Source organism: Canis aureus, chromosome 15 (genome assembly GCF_053574225.1).
Source record: "Canis aureus isolate CA01 chromosome 15, VMU_Caureus_v.1.0, whole genome shotgun sequence".
Lineage (NCBI taxonomy): Eukaryota > Metazoa > Chordata > Mammalia > Carnivora > Canidae > Canis > Canis aureus.
This window is the reverse complement of record NC_135625.1, coordinates 62,476,846-62,492,301: the sequence shown is the minus strand read 5'-3', so window position 1 is coordinate 62,492,301 and position 15,456 is coordinate 62,476,846. Positions and strand designations below refer to the sequence as shown.

General features: G+C 39.0%; 1 protein-coding gene across 1 annotated transcript; it reads right to left on the bottom strand.

The window, feature by feature from the left end:
• Nucleotides 1-4,680: 4,680 nt before the first annotated feature.
• On the bottom strand, nucleotides 4,681-5,634 carry LOC144284067 (olfactory receptor-like protein OLF3). Its single transcript, XM_077848437.1, has one exon. It carries the CDS (start codon nucleotides 5,632-5,634, stop codon nucleotides 4,681-4,683), a length of 954 nt encoding a protein of 317 aa, XP_077704563.1.
• Between the last annotated feature and the right edge of the window lie 9,822 nt (nucleotides 5,635-15,456).

Sequence of the window (15,456 nt, the reverse complement as noted above, 5' to 3'; positions counted from 1 at the left end):
TCACATTGATTGACTTGCAGGGGTTGAACCATCCTTGCGTTCCTGGAATAAATCCCACTTGAGTGTGGTATATTATCCTTTTAATGTATTGTTGAATTTAGGGCACGTGGGTAGCTCAGTCAGTTAAGTGTCTTGATTTCGGCTCAGGTCATGGTCTCAGGGTCATGAGATCAAGCCCTATATCAGGCTTCACACTCTGCATGGAACCTTCTTAAGATTCTTTCTCTTCTTCTTCCTGTGCCCCTCACCCACCATGCATGCTATCTCTCTCTCTTTCTACAATTAAAAAATGTATTGTTGAATTCAGTTTGCTAACATTTTGTTGAGCATTTTTGCATCACATTCACCAGGGCTATTGGCTTGTCATTGTGTGTGTGTGTCTTTGCTTTTTTGGCTTTAGGGTTATGTTGGCCTCACAAAATGAGTTTGGAAGCATTCCTTTCACTTCATTTTTTGGGGGAATCATTTGAGTAGGATAAATATTAATTTTTCTTTAAATGTTTGGTATAACTCACCTGTGACAATGTCTGGTTCTAGACTTTGGAGGTTTATCAAATAAAATTCATTTTAACTACTTGTAAGTGGTATATTCAAATTGTTTCTTTCTGATGCATTCTTAGAAGGTTGTGTTCCTAGGAATTATTTATTTCTCCTGGGTTTTCCAATTTTTTGTCATATAATTATCTGTAGTAGTCTTATATGATCCTCTGTATTTCTGTGGTGTCAGTTGTAACTTGTCTCTCATTTTGATCTGTCTTCTGTTTTCTTAAGTCTGACTAGAGGTTTGCTACTTTTGTATGTCTTTTCAAAGAATCATATTTTCATTTCATTGATATTTTCAATGGTCTTTTGTCTCTATTTTATTTTTTCTCTTCTGATCTACATTATTTCCCTCTTTCTACTAACTTTGGGCTTTTTGTGTTCATCTTATAGTTCATTTTGGTATAAATTTAGATTGCTTTTTGTGGGGTTTTCTTGTTTCTTAAGGCAGGCTTGTATTGCTAAAAACTGCTTTTTTCCATTAAGACTGCTTTTGCTAAAAAAAAAAAAAAAAGACTGCTTTTGCTGCATTCCATTATTTTTAGAAAGTTGTGTTCCCATTCTCATTTGTCTCAAATATTTTTCATTTTACTCTGTGATTTCTTCACTGACTCCTTAATTGTTTACTAACTTGCTGTTTAGTGTTCATGTATGTGTTTCTTCAGTTTTCTCATAACTTATTTCTAGTTTCACAATATTGCACTTAGAAAACATGTTTGACATGATTTTAATCTTTTTTAATTTATTGAGACTTGTTTCATGATCTAATATGTGATCTATACTAGAGAATGTTCCATGTGTATTTGATTTTAGCATATGTGCTGCTGAAGTAAGCTCTCCATGTGTACTTGAGAAGAATATAGATCTGCTGCTTTGGGGGAAAATGTTCTATATGTATTGATATGTTGTTTAAGTCCAATGTATCCTTATTGAGTTTCTGTCTGGATGATCTATCCATTGATGTAAATGGGTATTAAAGTCCTCTACTATTATTGTAAAAATGTCGATTTCTCCCTTAATATCTATTAATATATGTTTGATATATTTTAAGTGCTTTTATGTTGGGAGCATAAATATTTACAAATGTTATATTCTCCTCTGGATTGACACCTTTAGTATTATTTAATGCCCTTATATTTGTTACAGTCTTTGTTTTAAAATCTGTTACTACTTCAGCCTTTTCATTTCCATTTGCCTGGAATCTCTTTCTATTCCTTCACCTTCAGTCTGCATGTATCTTTATTTTTTGTTTTATTTATTTATTTATTTATTTATTTATTTATTTATTTATTTATTTGACAGAGAGAGCACAAGCAAGGGGAGCAGCAGGCAGAGGGAGAGGGAGAAGCAGGCTTCCCACTGAGTGGGGAGCTCCATGGATCATACCCTGGAATCATGACCTGAGCTGAAAGCAGACACGTAACTGACTGAGTCAACTACACATGCATGCATGTATCTTTAGATCTAAAGTGAGTCTCTTGAGATGACTGGGTGGCTCAGCAACGGAGCATCTGCCTTTGACTCAGGGTGTGATCCCAGAGTCCCGGGATCGCATCCCACATCCTGCTCCCTGGGAGAAGCCTGCTTCTCCCTCTGCCTATGTCTCTGCCTCTCTCTCTCTCTGTGTCTCTCATGAATAAATAAATAAAATCTTTTAAAAAACAAACAAGTATCTTGTTTTCAGGATATAGATGGGTCTTGATTTTTAATCCACTCAGCTTCCCTATGTCCTTTGATTGGAACATTCAGTCCATTTAGATGTAAATTAACTATTGACATATATGCATATGTCACCATTTTGTTAATTATTTTCTGGTTTATGTAGTTCTTTTCTGCTCCTTTTATATTCTTTCAGTCTCTTTCCTTGTGGTTTGATGGTTTTCTTCAGTGACATTTTTGGGTTGCATTCTCTTTTTTTGTATATCTAATACAGGGTTTTGGTTTGTCGCTACCATGAGGAATATACATATATGTATGTATATGTGTGTATGTGTGTGTGTGTAAAATCATTCTATTTTTAGCTGAAAGTCAATTAAGTTTGAACACATTCTAAACCAATTTTGAAATCTGTTAAATCACATGATTTGACTTGATTTTTTTTCTTTCCCCATTGCCACTACTTCAGTTCAGATTCCTCTAATATCTCAATAGTATCACTCAAGCAATCAGCCAGCTGGTCTCCTGGCTTCTAATTTCTTCTTCCTCTGAATCATTTTCAAGAGTGATAATTCAAAGACGTAACTTTTTATTAAGCCAGACCCCTGCTTAAAAATCTTTACTACCTTCATAATGCTATTAAAATTAAAAGGTAGTTTGGCATTTGGTGCCCTCAGTGATGTGACCCTTTTATACCTGCCTGCTTCATCCTCACTAATTCTTCAATCTTCTCTGCCCTGTAAACGAGCTTCAAGACATTTTTTGAATTCTTGTGCACTCCTCCAGCTCTGTAACTTTCACTAGTTGTTAATTTGCTTGAGTTGTTCTCATCTCAAAAACTCATTTTCACTTTCCTGATCTCCACAAGGACCTTTTCTGATTATTTCATACAGGACTATTTCTGCAATCACCCCAAAAGCTCACTACCTGAGAAACGTATTCACATTGCATTTGAGTTACTTCATCATCTATCATCCCTGCTGTGTAGTTACATTATGGTCAGGAACGATTCATATTCACTATTATGTCTCAAGAATTATTCAATGTTACAAACATGTACTAGAATTTCCATTAAAATTTCTTGAATTAACACCAAGAGAAATTTAGCCCACTAGCATTGATATCTTTTGACAATCTACCTGTATCACACATTTTAGAACTGGATTATTTTAGATTAAGTTAAAATATCAAATGGGCTCTGGATTAAATGAGACTTCACCTCTTGTCACTGAGATTGTGTGATACTGTGTTCAGAAAGGAGAGAACTACAAATCTGACTTACACAAGACACAGGATGAAAGGACTTTGAGATTTCTTCAAGGGAGTAAGATGAGCTACTATCCATTCTTTATCCTCTTTCTCCTTCTTTGCCTATTGTACGATATTTCTCCCCCGCTTTGTTCCTTACTTAGGTGTTTTCTCAGAGATGAGGTCTGGTCCCAGATAGTCTACCTCACTATTTTACAAAGATCAGCTAGGGCCCTGTTGTGTGTGGGAGGAGGGATCGGAGAAAGTGTTCAGACAGAGACTAGAGCGGGGGACACTGCACAGTTGACCCAACTATCCTGATTCCCAAAATATGCATTAAAATTGTCTTGTTTTTCAATGGCTTTGGTCCTTTCTAAGACTGACTATATCTTTTATATTTTATATGTTAATTCCAATTTTATTTGCTCATTGCTTTTAAAGTCTCAGGAAGAAGTTAGGAATTTTTCAAAGATTAGACAGTTTTAACATTTCAATTGTACCTCTTACATATGCAGTAAAATTCTTCTCAAATTGTTTGTATGCTGTCAAATAGTGCCCCAAGGAAAATGTGACTTTTCCTTGGCCAGTAGTAGCCTTGTACAAACACCTTTAGTTATATTCCTATCACTATAAAACAAGACCGTCTGTGATGCTCCTTTCTCAAGGTAGCACTCAGACAAAATGCTATGTGCACAGGTAGCAGGTCCAGCACACAGACATCTTCACAGCCTTGATAGCATCTCTGTCCTCAGAACAGTGACTCACACAGTTACAGGATGTGGATACATATGCTGTGCAGTTTTCTGAGTCTAAAATATGAAAATGCTTTTGTTCCCAATGGAAGCACTATAACCTTGCACAAAATTTGGATGATTAAGCACCAGTGTTCCAAAGTAAGATCCATGAATAGGTCTCTGATTACAAACAATGTGACAATCAAAACAGCAAACTGTACTTTTTGTTCATCACTCTCAGGCCACATGAATGGAGATTGAGTAAGGGTGGGAAGTCCAGTTCAGCAGTGCTCATCTCCACTGAACATGCTGCTGTGACATAAAAATATACCCATATCCCACACCCCAATCCAACCTCCAGCCTCCTACCCAGCACCACCAGTATATGTGTCGTCATCTCCTTCCTGGTTGCCAGGGCAATGCAGGTGATGCCTGCCATATCTGAGTTAACTGGGATAAAGCACAGGGAAAGTTCTTTTCTCTAACTGATGTTCAAGATTCATCAAGTTGCCAGTTTTGACGTTATTCCAGATAATTGCCCTAATAGTTTCTGCCAGGCTCCCTTCACCTCCTTATTCCTTACACTATAAATCATGGGGTTCAGCACAGGCATCAAAATGGCATAGAAGACAGAAATCAACTTCTCCTGAAGGACAGAGGGGCTGGAGCGGGGCTGGATGTAAGTGAAGATGGTCATGCCATAGCACAGGACAACCACTGTGAGGTGAGAGGCACAGGTGTGGAAGGCTTTCTTTCTTCCCTCTGTGGACTGGATCTTTAGGATGGTGGAGATGATCTGGATGTAGGACAGGAGAACCAGGCAGAAAGGTGTCATCAGCAGAACAATGCTAGAAACCATGATTGCAATCTCGTTGGAGGAGATGTCTACACAGGCCAGCCTGATTACAGCTAGGATTTCACATGATATGTGATCAATGTACTTGTTTGTGCACATGGGCAGCTGAAATGTGATGACAGTCTGCATGAGAGAGTTCATAGAGCCACTGACCCAGGAGGTGATGGCCAACCTAGTACAGAGCCCTCCGTGCATGATGACCGAGTATCGCAGGGGGTCACACACAGCCACATAGCGGTCATAGGCCATCACTGCCAATAGAACAAACTCAATCCCACCCAAGCCCAAGGAGAAGAATAACTGGGCGGCACAGCTCACAAATGGGATTGCTTTATGGGCTGCAAGAAGATGTGCCAACATCTGAGGAACGATGCTTGTGGCATAAGAGACGTCAACGAGGGAGAGGTTGGTGAGAAATAAATACATGGGAGTGTGGAGTCGGCTGTCCAGTCTGATGAGAAGAATGATGAGGAAGTTTCCCAGCACTGTCACCATGTACATGATCAAGAAGAGGACAAAGAGGGAGACCTGTGTGTCCCAGTCACTGGACAAGCCAAGGAGAATAAACTCTCTCACCCAAGTCTGGTTTTCTGTGTCCATTAAAAAACATATGATTATTAATCTGCAGAAGAAGACAGAAATAGTAGAAACTATTGAATTAAAGAACCATAAGAATAACTTCTTAAAAGAATGCATATTGCATATGACCTTCAGCCTTAGCCAGATGCTTCTGATCATGCATACAGTATAATGACAAGCTTGATCCTGATATACATTATATCTACTCTATGTAAGAGAGATAATCCATTCCTTCAAAATGACAAGACAGTCTTAGGGATTTCACGGAGGCCTAGAGATAACGCAGTGTGATTTTAAGAGCTCTATTTTTTAACTTACCATAGTTCCCAGGGCAGGAGGTGATTATATGTGATAGTGGGGGATCAAGTTATAGGCAATGAAGATAAACATGATCAAATTCAAGAACAGGGGCGCCTGGTGGTTCAGTCGGTTAAGCGTCTGCCTTCAGCTCTGGTCATGATTTCAAGGTCCTGGGATCAAGCCCCACAACTGCTCAGCAGGGAGCCTGCTTCTCTCTATCCCCCTGCCTGCTGCTCTCTCTGCTTGTGCTCTCTCTCTCTCTCTCACTCTGTCAAATAAATAAATAATATATTTAAAAATATAAAAATAAAACGTTCAACCTCTTAAAAAAGTCAAGAACCACATTACACATATCTACTACTGCACTATCTATCTACTACTATGATTAAAAAAAAAGTAAACAACTTACCCAAAAAAGTGGGAGAAAGAAGGCCTCTTGGTGGCTCAGTTGGTTAAGCATCTACCTTCAGCTCAGGTCATAATCTCAGGGTCCTGGTATCACACCCCACATAGGGCTGCCTGTTGAGCAGGGAGCCTGCTTCTCCTTCTCCCTCTGCTGCTCCCCTTGCTTGAGCTCTCTCCCTCTCTCTTTCTCTCTCTCTCAAGTAAATAAATTTTGAAAGATCTTTAAAAAAAGGAGAAAAAGATTCAGATGTGGAAGATACATAGTACAAACATGGCTAGAGTCTCACAGACAGATCTGGAATTTGAGTGCCTGGATATGAATCCTCTCTTATGACATACCTGATACGTGATTAGGTTTTCCTATATAAAATGTGATAATGTTGCATAATTCAGGAGTAGATGATTTAAGGTAATATGTAGATAATCTATTAGGAAGTTGCTTATAAACTGTTACTGGTAACGGGACTTCAGCAGTATTTAGCGCTAGGAATTGTTAACATGAGTTCTTCCCCAGAAAGAGAAAAAAATATACTTGTCCTCACATCCCCTCCATCTTATGCTCATTACTAGAATAATCATCCTAAAATACAAATTTAATCAGACCACTTTTGCACACATACCGATTTGGGATATCTGTCTACAGAATTAAGAACATCATGGACAGGGGAGTATCCAAGCACTAATTAAAGAGGACCTGCTCTAATTTTTATTAATTTTAGCATTTATTATCAGAACTGTTTTAGAGCAAAGTGTTTTACTAAAGTATCCTGCTAATACTTAAATACCTTGCATGGATATGTCAACCAATTATTTTTAACCCATCAAAAGTATATTTATTTCTAAAGTCAATTCCCTTGATTTTATTTTTTTAAAGATTTTGTTTATTTATTTGAGACATACACAGAGAGAGGCAGAGACACAGGCAGAGGGAGAAGCAGGCTTCATGTAGGGAGCCTGACATGGGATTTGATCCTGGGTCTCCAGGATCATACTGGGCTGAAGACAGGCGCTAAACCACTGAGCCACCCAGGCTGTGCAATTCTCTTGATTTTAAAATAATTTAAGTTCAAAATAATTGATGTCCATAAATGCCTATGTTCTACAGTTATAGAGTCTCCTCTTGACCTCTCAGGAGATTAAGAAAATAGAAATAGCATCTATGTTTGAAAAACCAAATGAAGGAGGAAATATGGGTCTGTCGGTTGATTTTAACACTTGCAGTACACACTATTTTCATATTACTTTGGATCAGCTTTCACCTAAATAGAGCTAGATTCCTAGTTTGTCCTCAGATACACAATGAAATATTTGGTACACAGTATGCTACTCATCCAAACAGTTTGTGTTGAAAAGATATAGCTTGGTCTTCTCAACTCTGATCCCCAAACTTGTACTATTCATTGATGTCAATGGATAAGACAGACTTTTGAGATTATTTGTTCCATTTTTCTCAGTAGAAACAAGATGCCCAAATCCTTCTCAGAGAGGACACAACTCTTGTTTAAAGCCAGATGTGAACAATGAACACCGTTAAGAACCAGTCTAGATAGCTCCTACTCTTGTACAAGACTATTTTGTGTTTTCTCCTCAGTATTTTTCCCGACTCTAGCTGCTTTTTAGTACTTTAGTACTTAGTATTCCTTTAATAAATAATAATAAACTAATCCTCTTTAACGTCATTTGGGTCATATCTTCCTCATATACAACAATCCTCAAATGACACTTGTCTATGTATGTTTTGAGATTTGTTTACTCAAAACTGAACGATTTAGGCTGCCAGTTTAGACTATAGCATTTAAAAATGATGTAACTGGGTAGTTCACCTCCTTAGACATGAGCACCATGCAGAAAACCTTTTCAGATTCTTACGTTCTATGAATTGTGATGGATATAGGATAATTATGGTGACCACAATAAAGAGAACACAAAATGACATAATATGAAGTTGCTATTGAAATATTCTGTTTTAAATTTTCTCCTTCTTGACCTATCACGAATGCTTGAAACTCCAATAATAGTAATTTACCCCTTTAATGTTGAAATTGTTCTCTTTGTGAATTTTGTAGATGTAATTATTCTAAATAGAGTTTTTAAAATACCAGGAGAAAACTGAGACACTTACAGATGGAGAAGGGATCAGGAATATCACTGAAATTACAGGGAAAATCAGGTCTCAGGCATTGATGCAGGCATCAACTCTTCATTGTTAAGATAGAAACATTGGCCACAGTTAAAGTACCTCCATGTGCCTTCTCCCATTATCCAGTTATTATTACAAACAGCAAATAGAACCAAAATGCTTTCTCTCTTGGAAAGAAGGGATATGCAAACAAACACCAAGTGTTCAGATTCCTAATCCAACACATTTTATCTAATTAATACAACTAATCAAAAAGCTCAACTTCAGCAGTTATGGTTTTTTCTTTAAGTAAAGAAAATCTGTCCAATTGCCTGAAATCTATGTGACCTTGTGCATTGGGGAGCTTGTCAGTCTTGGTTGGGACAAGTGAAAATCCCAAATACAGAACAGAACACAAGAAGGTAGGTCCCACAACCTGCGCCTGCAGATAGGGCTCTCTCATACTGCTCAAAGTGACTCAGAGCCATACCTTCAACAAGGTGAACTGGCCATAGAAATGGCACTTTCATGTAGAGAGAGATTTCTCTGACTCCCGACTGAAGAGTTGGTTGATGGCCACAGTGAGAGCATCCATCCTGAGCAGGAGTACTTGCATCATCCTAACCTATGAAAACAGATGAGTCACGGGGGGCTTGGGTGGCTGGTATCTCAAAGGTGGGTTTGACATCCTGAAAGAACAATTACTTTATTCTCTTTGTGGTCTGGTGAACTTCTAGCCTGCCTTGGTTACCTGACTTTTCACTTCCTCTGAGACCATTTCCCAAGGCCCAGTTTCTCAAACATGTATGAACCTGACACTCACTTTTGGCAACATATTGTATCATGGTCTCCTGTAAAGCCTTGTCTTCTTTATACTTCTTGTTCCCTGTGGCTAAGACTAGGGTTTTCATGGCAATACAATTCCCTCTGTCTAGCAAGTCTCCATGGTGCAATCCCCACAGCCAGTTCTAGGGAAACCAACCCTGGGATGACCAGAATCTTGCCTCCAGTTCATTGTCTGAGGGTCAGGGGTCTATGAGTAGGCCCTTAATTGCCTTACATCTTCATTTATCTGTTACAAAAAAAGAAAACCATAATATTGTCATTATCAAACCCTTCAGAAATAATTGAGATATGAGGATTTAGAGCAAGTGATAATGTATCTTTCCTGAAAATGTAATATACTATAATACTCCCACATCCTGCTAACCAATATCAGTACCTAATGAAAGATTTTCTATTTCTGGGCTTCTTCCCTAATGGTCTTTCTCTCTCTGTGTCCATACTAAGCTTTGGAATTGAGAATACATATTACCCAAGCCTCACACTCCTGCAAAGCAGTCATTTCACCACATTTGCTATAATGCTTAGGATGAGAAGATTTCACCAGTCCTGTTTCATGCCCCTGACCCAAGTCCCTAACAAGTCACATCATTTCTGTCTCTGTCCCTGCCGAGGCCACACTCCCACAGGCTGTGGATGCCTCTCAGATGTTAATCAGTGCTGACAAAGGAGATGTGTCTGTTTTCCTCTAGATGTAAGCTGGTCTCAAGAGCTCTCCCTCCAGCACAAGGATGGACCACAGGAAGAGACACCCCAAATTCCTTGGGCCCCAGGGCTCCTTAGTCACCCGGGACTACTTGCCATTGCTAGGGACACTACTGGGAGGACATGGACAGGAGCTCAGAAACAGCTCACACACAGACCTAATGAGCTTTGGCAGCAGCTGCATTTGCAGGGGAGGGCTGACACATCCCCCCAGGAGCCTCCTGCATGGCAATGTTAATTGCTGCCACCACTCCCAATGCACAGGACAGGGCCTCCACCTGCCCTTCTCCCTGTGGAAGGTTCTTCTCCATCCCTCTGCCTCTCACATCTTCATTGCAGCTTTAGGCCATTCTAAAGAGTCAGAGAAGCCAGCCTTCTGAGGTTGGAACATGTCCTCCTAGAGCCCAAACCAGACTTTAGCCTTCAAGACCCCAGTCCAGGGAGCAGTGACTGGGGCTGCATCTAAATCTGGTGGAAACACCCATTCTCCCCTTCTGGCTCCAGATGCCCTTACTTCTCCTTCTGGAGACAGGAGAGATGTGCTTCCCTCCCCTGATACACGTGCAGTGTCCAGTGGGTTTCTCTGGCCACTGCAAGTATGATGGATATCCTAGGACATTCCTCATGGAGTTATTTAAATAGCATTCCTCATGGTACTATAACAGCATCATGTAGATAGATTTAAAGATCTAAATGTACAAAAAGTTGATAAAGGAAGCATTAGCAACTACTGAAAAAATAAAATGGAAAAGAATTAAGATCATCTAAGATCCTTGACACAAAAAGGTGATTTTTTTATCCCTCTTCAAACTCTATTTTTAGTTTAACTTTGTTTTTATAGAGATTATAGCTTTATATGCTGTTGAATGAAATAATACAGAAGTAATTCTTGTGCTGTTTGCCCAGTTCCCCCCAAGGGTAACAACTTACAAACCTATAGTACAATAAGATAACATGATATATAATAGGCTATAAGTCTACAAATTATTACATGCTATGATATGATATTGTGATATTATTTATATCACAAGGTATTGGCATCAATATCGTCAAGATACAGAATATTCCATCACACAAGAATTCCTCATGTTCTTCTTTCATTGCCACACCTCCTTCTGCGCAGCCCCCACCCTCTCCTTGATTTCTGGTAATCACCATCTGTTCTCCATAATTTTGGCAATTGAAGACTTACAAATAATAGAATAATAGAGAATATCCCTTCTGGGTCTAGCTTTTTCACTCAGCATAATTCTCTAGAGATTCATGCAGGTTGTTGTGCATATCAACCATTCGATCCTTTTCATTGTTGATGAGTATGCTATGGTGTGTATGTACCACCTTTTGTTTAACCATTCGCATGTTGAAAGACATCCAGATTATTTCTGGTTTGGAAATATTATCAACAAAACTGCTATAAATCCCGAGGTTCAGGTTTTTGGGTGACTATAGTGTTCACTATAGTGGGAAATCCCCACTATATGGGAATGGGAAAAATCCCCAGGAGTACAATGGTGGGGTTGCATGGTAGTTGTATATTTAGGTGTTCGGCTTTTTGCTCTGCTCTGTTTTTTAAGAAACTACCAATCCATTTTCCAAAGTATCTGCGTCATTTTATATTCTTGTCACCAATGTATGGATGTCCAGTTTGTCCTCATTCTCATTAGCATTTGGCATTGTCACTATTTTTATTTCATTTGCATTTTCCGAACAGTTCTAAGTGTTGAAAGTCTTTCTATGTACTTATTTACCATTTGTCTATCTGCTTCAGTAAAATGTATCTTCATGTCACTTTGGATAGTTTGTCCTGCTGCTGTTGAACTTTAAGAATTCCTTATGTATTCTAGATAGTAGTTCTCAGTTGAATATGTGGTTTGCAAATATTTTCTCCAGCCTGTGCCTTAACTCTTCATTGTCTTAACACAGTCTTTCTCGGGGTAGAATTTTATAAACTTGGTGAAATCCAATTTATCACTTTTCATCTTATAACACATGCTTGTATCACATTTAAGAAAACGTTGACTGCCTTAGATTGCAATATTATTCTCCTATGTTTTTTTTTTCTAAAAATTTATAGTCTTGTAAGTCTGTAATGCCTTGAGTGGTAACTTTTTCATTAGCTATGAGATGGAGTTATTCTTGACTTACAAATTCTATACATGGTTAGGATTGCACATAATTATTTTATTTTTGAGCTCTTGCATGAACATGCTCAAGGAGACATTGACCCAGGATATAATGGCCAATCTAACACAGAGACTTCCATGCATGATGACTGAGTATTGCAGTGGTTCACATATAGCCACAGACCTGTTATAGGCCATCACTGCCAGTAGAACACTCAAACCCACCCAAACCCAGGGAGAAAAATAACTGAGCGGGACAGCTCACAAATGAGATTGCTTTATGGGCTGCAAGAAGATTCACCAGCATCTGAGGAATGATGCTTGTGGCATAAGAGACATCAATGACAAAGATATTGGCAGGAAAGAAATACATGGGAGTGTGGAGTCAGCTGTCCAGTCTGATGAGAAGAATGATGAGGAATTTTCCCAGCATTGTTACCATGTATGTAATCAAGACGAGAACAAAGAGGGAGACCCCTGTGTCACTGGACATGCTGAGAAAATCAATTTTATCACACAGATCTGGTTTTCTATCCCACTAAAAATTGTGATGATTCTTAATCTGCAGAGAGAGTCAGATATAACAGAAGCTGTTGAATGAAAGAATTATGAAAGTAACTTCTCATGAATAACATGGTGTACACCCCCGGCCAGACTTAGTCTGATGTTTCAGATCATTCATGATCCAAAATGAGGCATGATCCCAACAGGTAGTATATCCACTCTGCATCAGAGTCAGGCCAGCACCTTCCTAAAAACACGAATTGGTCTCAGGGAGACACAGGGAAAGCCTGGAGATAATGCAATGCAATTCTAGGAGCTCACATCCCAGAAACTTACCATAAGGGCAAGAAGAGAATAGTAGGTGACTATTGCAGGTAAAATGATAAATGATGAAGAAAACTTGGTTAGAAAGTTTTTTAAAAACTACCTTACATATATCAACTAGACCCATCATAATGAAATGGGTAAATTTATTACAAGAGGAAATACTGGGAAGAGTCAGGTCCTAACGGAAAGATCTGGAATTAGAGAACCTAGATTTAAAATTTGATTTTATTCAGCAACTCTGTTATTTTGATTCTGTGATGAAATGGTACGTATGAGGGATCCCTGGGTGGCGCAGCGGTTTGGCGCCTGCCTTTGGCCCAGGGCGCGATCCTGGAGACCCGGGATCGAATCCCACGTCGGGCTCCCGGTGCATGGAGCCTGCTTCTCCCTCTGCCTATGTCTCTGCCTCTCTCTCTCTGTGTGTGTGACTATCATAAATAAATAAAAATTTTAAACAAAAATAAAAAAAATGGTACGTATGAAACAGATAATATGACATAACTTACAAGTACATTTAGGCTGAAATGTAGGAAACTTACAGAGAACATCCTCATTAATTGTTAGTGATAGTACTGTGGTATTAGTATGGGTATGAGCATTAGTATGACCTCTGCCTTCAGGGAACTAGCAAACAGGATTTCCCCCATGCTCACCCTCTGAATATTCAGATGTAAATAATATTGGGGGCATCTTTTAATAGGTCTGAGGGTTTAGGGATGACTGGGAAGCTTCGAGGTCCATTTGTCTTTTTGATAAACTTTGGTCTCTGCATTGGATAGGATGCGGCAGGGATTATAATTGTATCTTGTTCTTTTTTTTCCCCCATTTTCAACGTGTTGCTGTTAAGAATCTACCCTTTGTATATGGCATCAAAAGAAGAGAAATAAGGGTATGGATGATTAGACTTTCTCCAGACAAAAGATGCAGGGAAAGCACGTGTTTATGGACCCTTCTTCACTGGCAGAGAGGAGAGTAAGAGTTCATTTAGCTGTATATTACAGTGGGGTCTTCTTCATTTTCTTTGCTCAAGAAGCACTTTTTCAGTAGAACTATATAGTATAATATCAATTTTGAAAATAGAACAGTTTCCTTCCTAAAAGATTTTTATAGGACAGACTCACTCTCATTAATACTCTGTGCCTAGCTGTTCACCAACCATCTTTTCCCCCAATGTGCAAAAGTGGGGATAAAGGGAGCAGGAGGGCTTGAAAGTAGAAACAGACCTGCCTGCCCATCATTAAACCCATGGATGTCCTGCTAGGGTCTCTGAGCAGAAAGGTGAAGAACTGTCTACACTTCAATTCTCTAACTTGTTAAACAAAAGCAAACACACACAGGTAGCCCCAAAATGCCTATCTCTTTCATGGTTCAGCCACAGACATTTTCATAAACTCTGCTGATGTCCTCCTCTTAACCTGATCTCCCCTTTCAACTGTTCCTCCTCTTCAGCTCCATCACGATCCCTCCACCCCTCACTTGGCTTTTCTTCAATCGTGGTCAGACCAAAAAAAAAATATATCTACTTGCCTCAAAAATGACATTCAAATTTAACTCTAAAACCTCAAGGAAAAAATATGTTAACTGTTGTTGAATTTTAACAAATCTGCAACAGAAAGTAGACATTTCTTTTTCCACTCATTTGGCAAACACTTGTGAAGTGTCATTGCTGCTAGAGGCTGAGATTTCAAAGTGAATATCATACCTCCCAACTCGTAAGCTCATGTGGATGAAAAAGACATAGAACAGACTGTCATCCCATCACTGTCCCCTCTTCCAAGTACGAGTCTCCTGGAGAACAAGCCAGCACATGACTCACTCTGCTCCTCTCACCTACCCCACACATCTCTCTACAACAGCCCTTGTCTTGTGACAGATGAGTGACAGTGTCACATCTTAAAGAAACCAGCAGATTCATAGTAAAAACAATTCCTGCTTTGAATCCTACATCTCTTCTGCTGCCTGAAGTGTAAAGCAAGCTACTCAGCCTCTTTATTTTTTCATCTCTAATATATGGTCAATACAGATGGTATAAAGGGGTGTTGGTAAAATCAAGGAGTTGAAGGTCGAGTTGCTGCATAAGACCCTGAACCAAGGCAGGTGTCTTGTCATTTAGTGATAATATGCAATAGACTTCATGTCCGTGATCACATTCTGGATCTTATTCCTTCATTCATTCCCCTCCCTACCATCTTCAGATTTCTCTTGTCCCTGCTTTTCTATGACCAAAAGCAAAACAAAAGAAAAAGACAAAAAGAGAGAGAGAGAGAGAGAGAGAGAGACCGAAGGGAGAGAGAACTATATCCTATGTAATTGCCATTCTAGCTCTTACTCTATTTCACATCTCAAACTTTTGGTGTATGCTTTCTAGATTCATTTCCTTGTAACATGCATCCTAACATCACGGAAATTTCCACCCTCCTTAGACAGTAGAATTTTCAAATTAAAAATACTAATAACCTGCTGATTCCACAGATTTTTATCTATTTCATTCTTCATTTTAACAGTGTCAAGTATTTT

Bases quoted from the DNA above. Each gene is read 5' to 3' on its own strand.
- LOC144284067 (XM_077848437.1), bottom strand. From the start codon at position 5,634: ATGGACACAGAAAACCAGACTTGGGTGAGAGAGTTTATTCTCCTTGGC.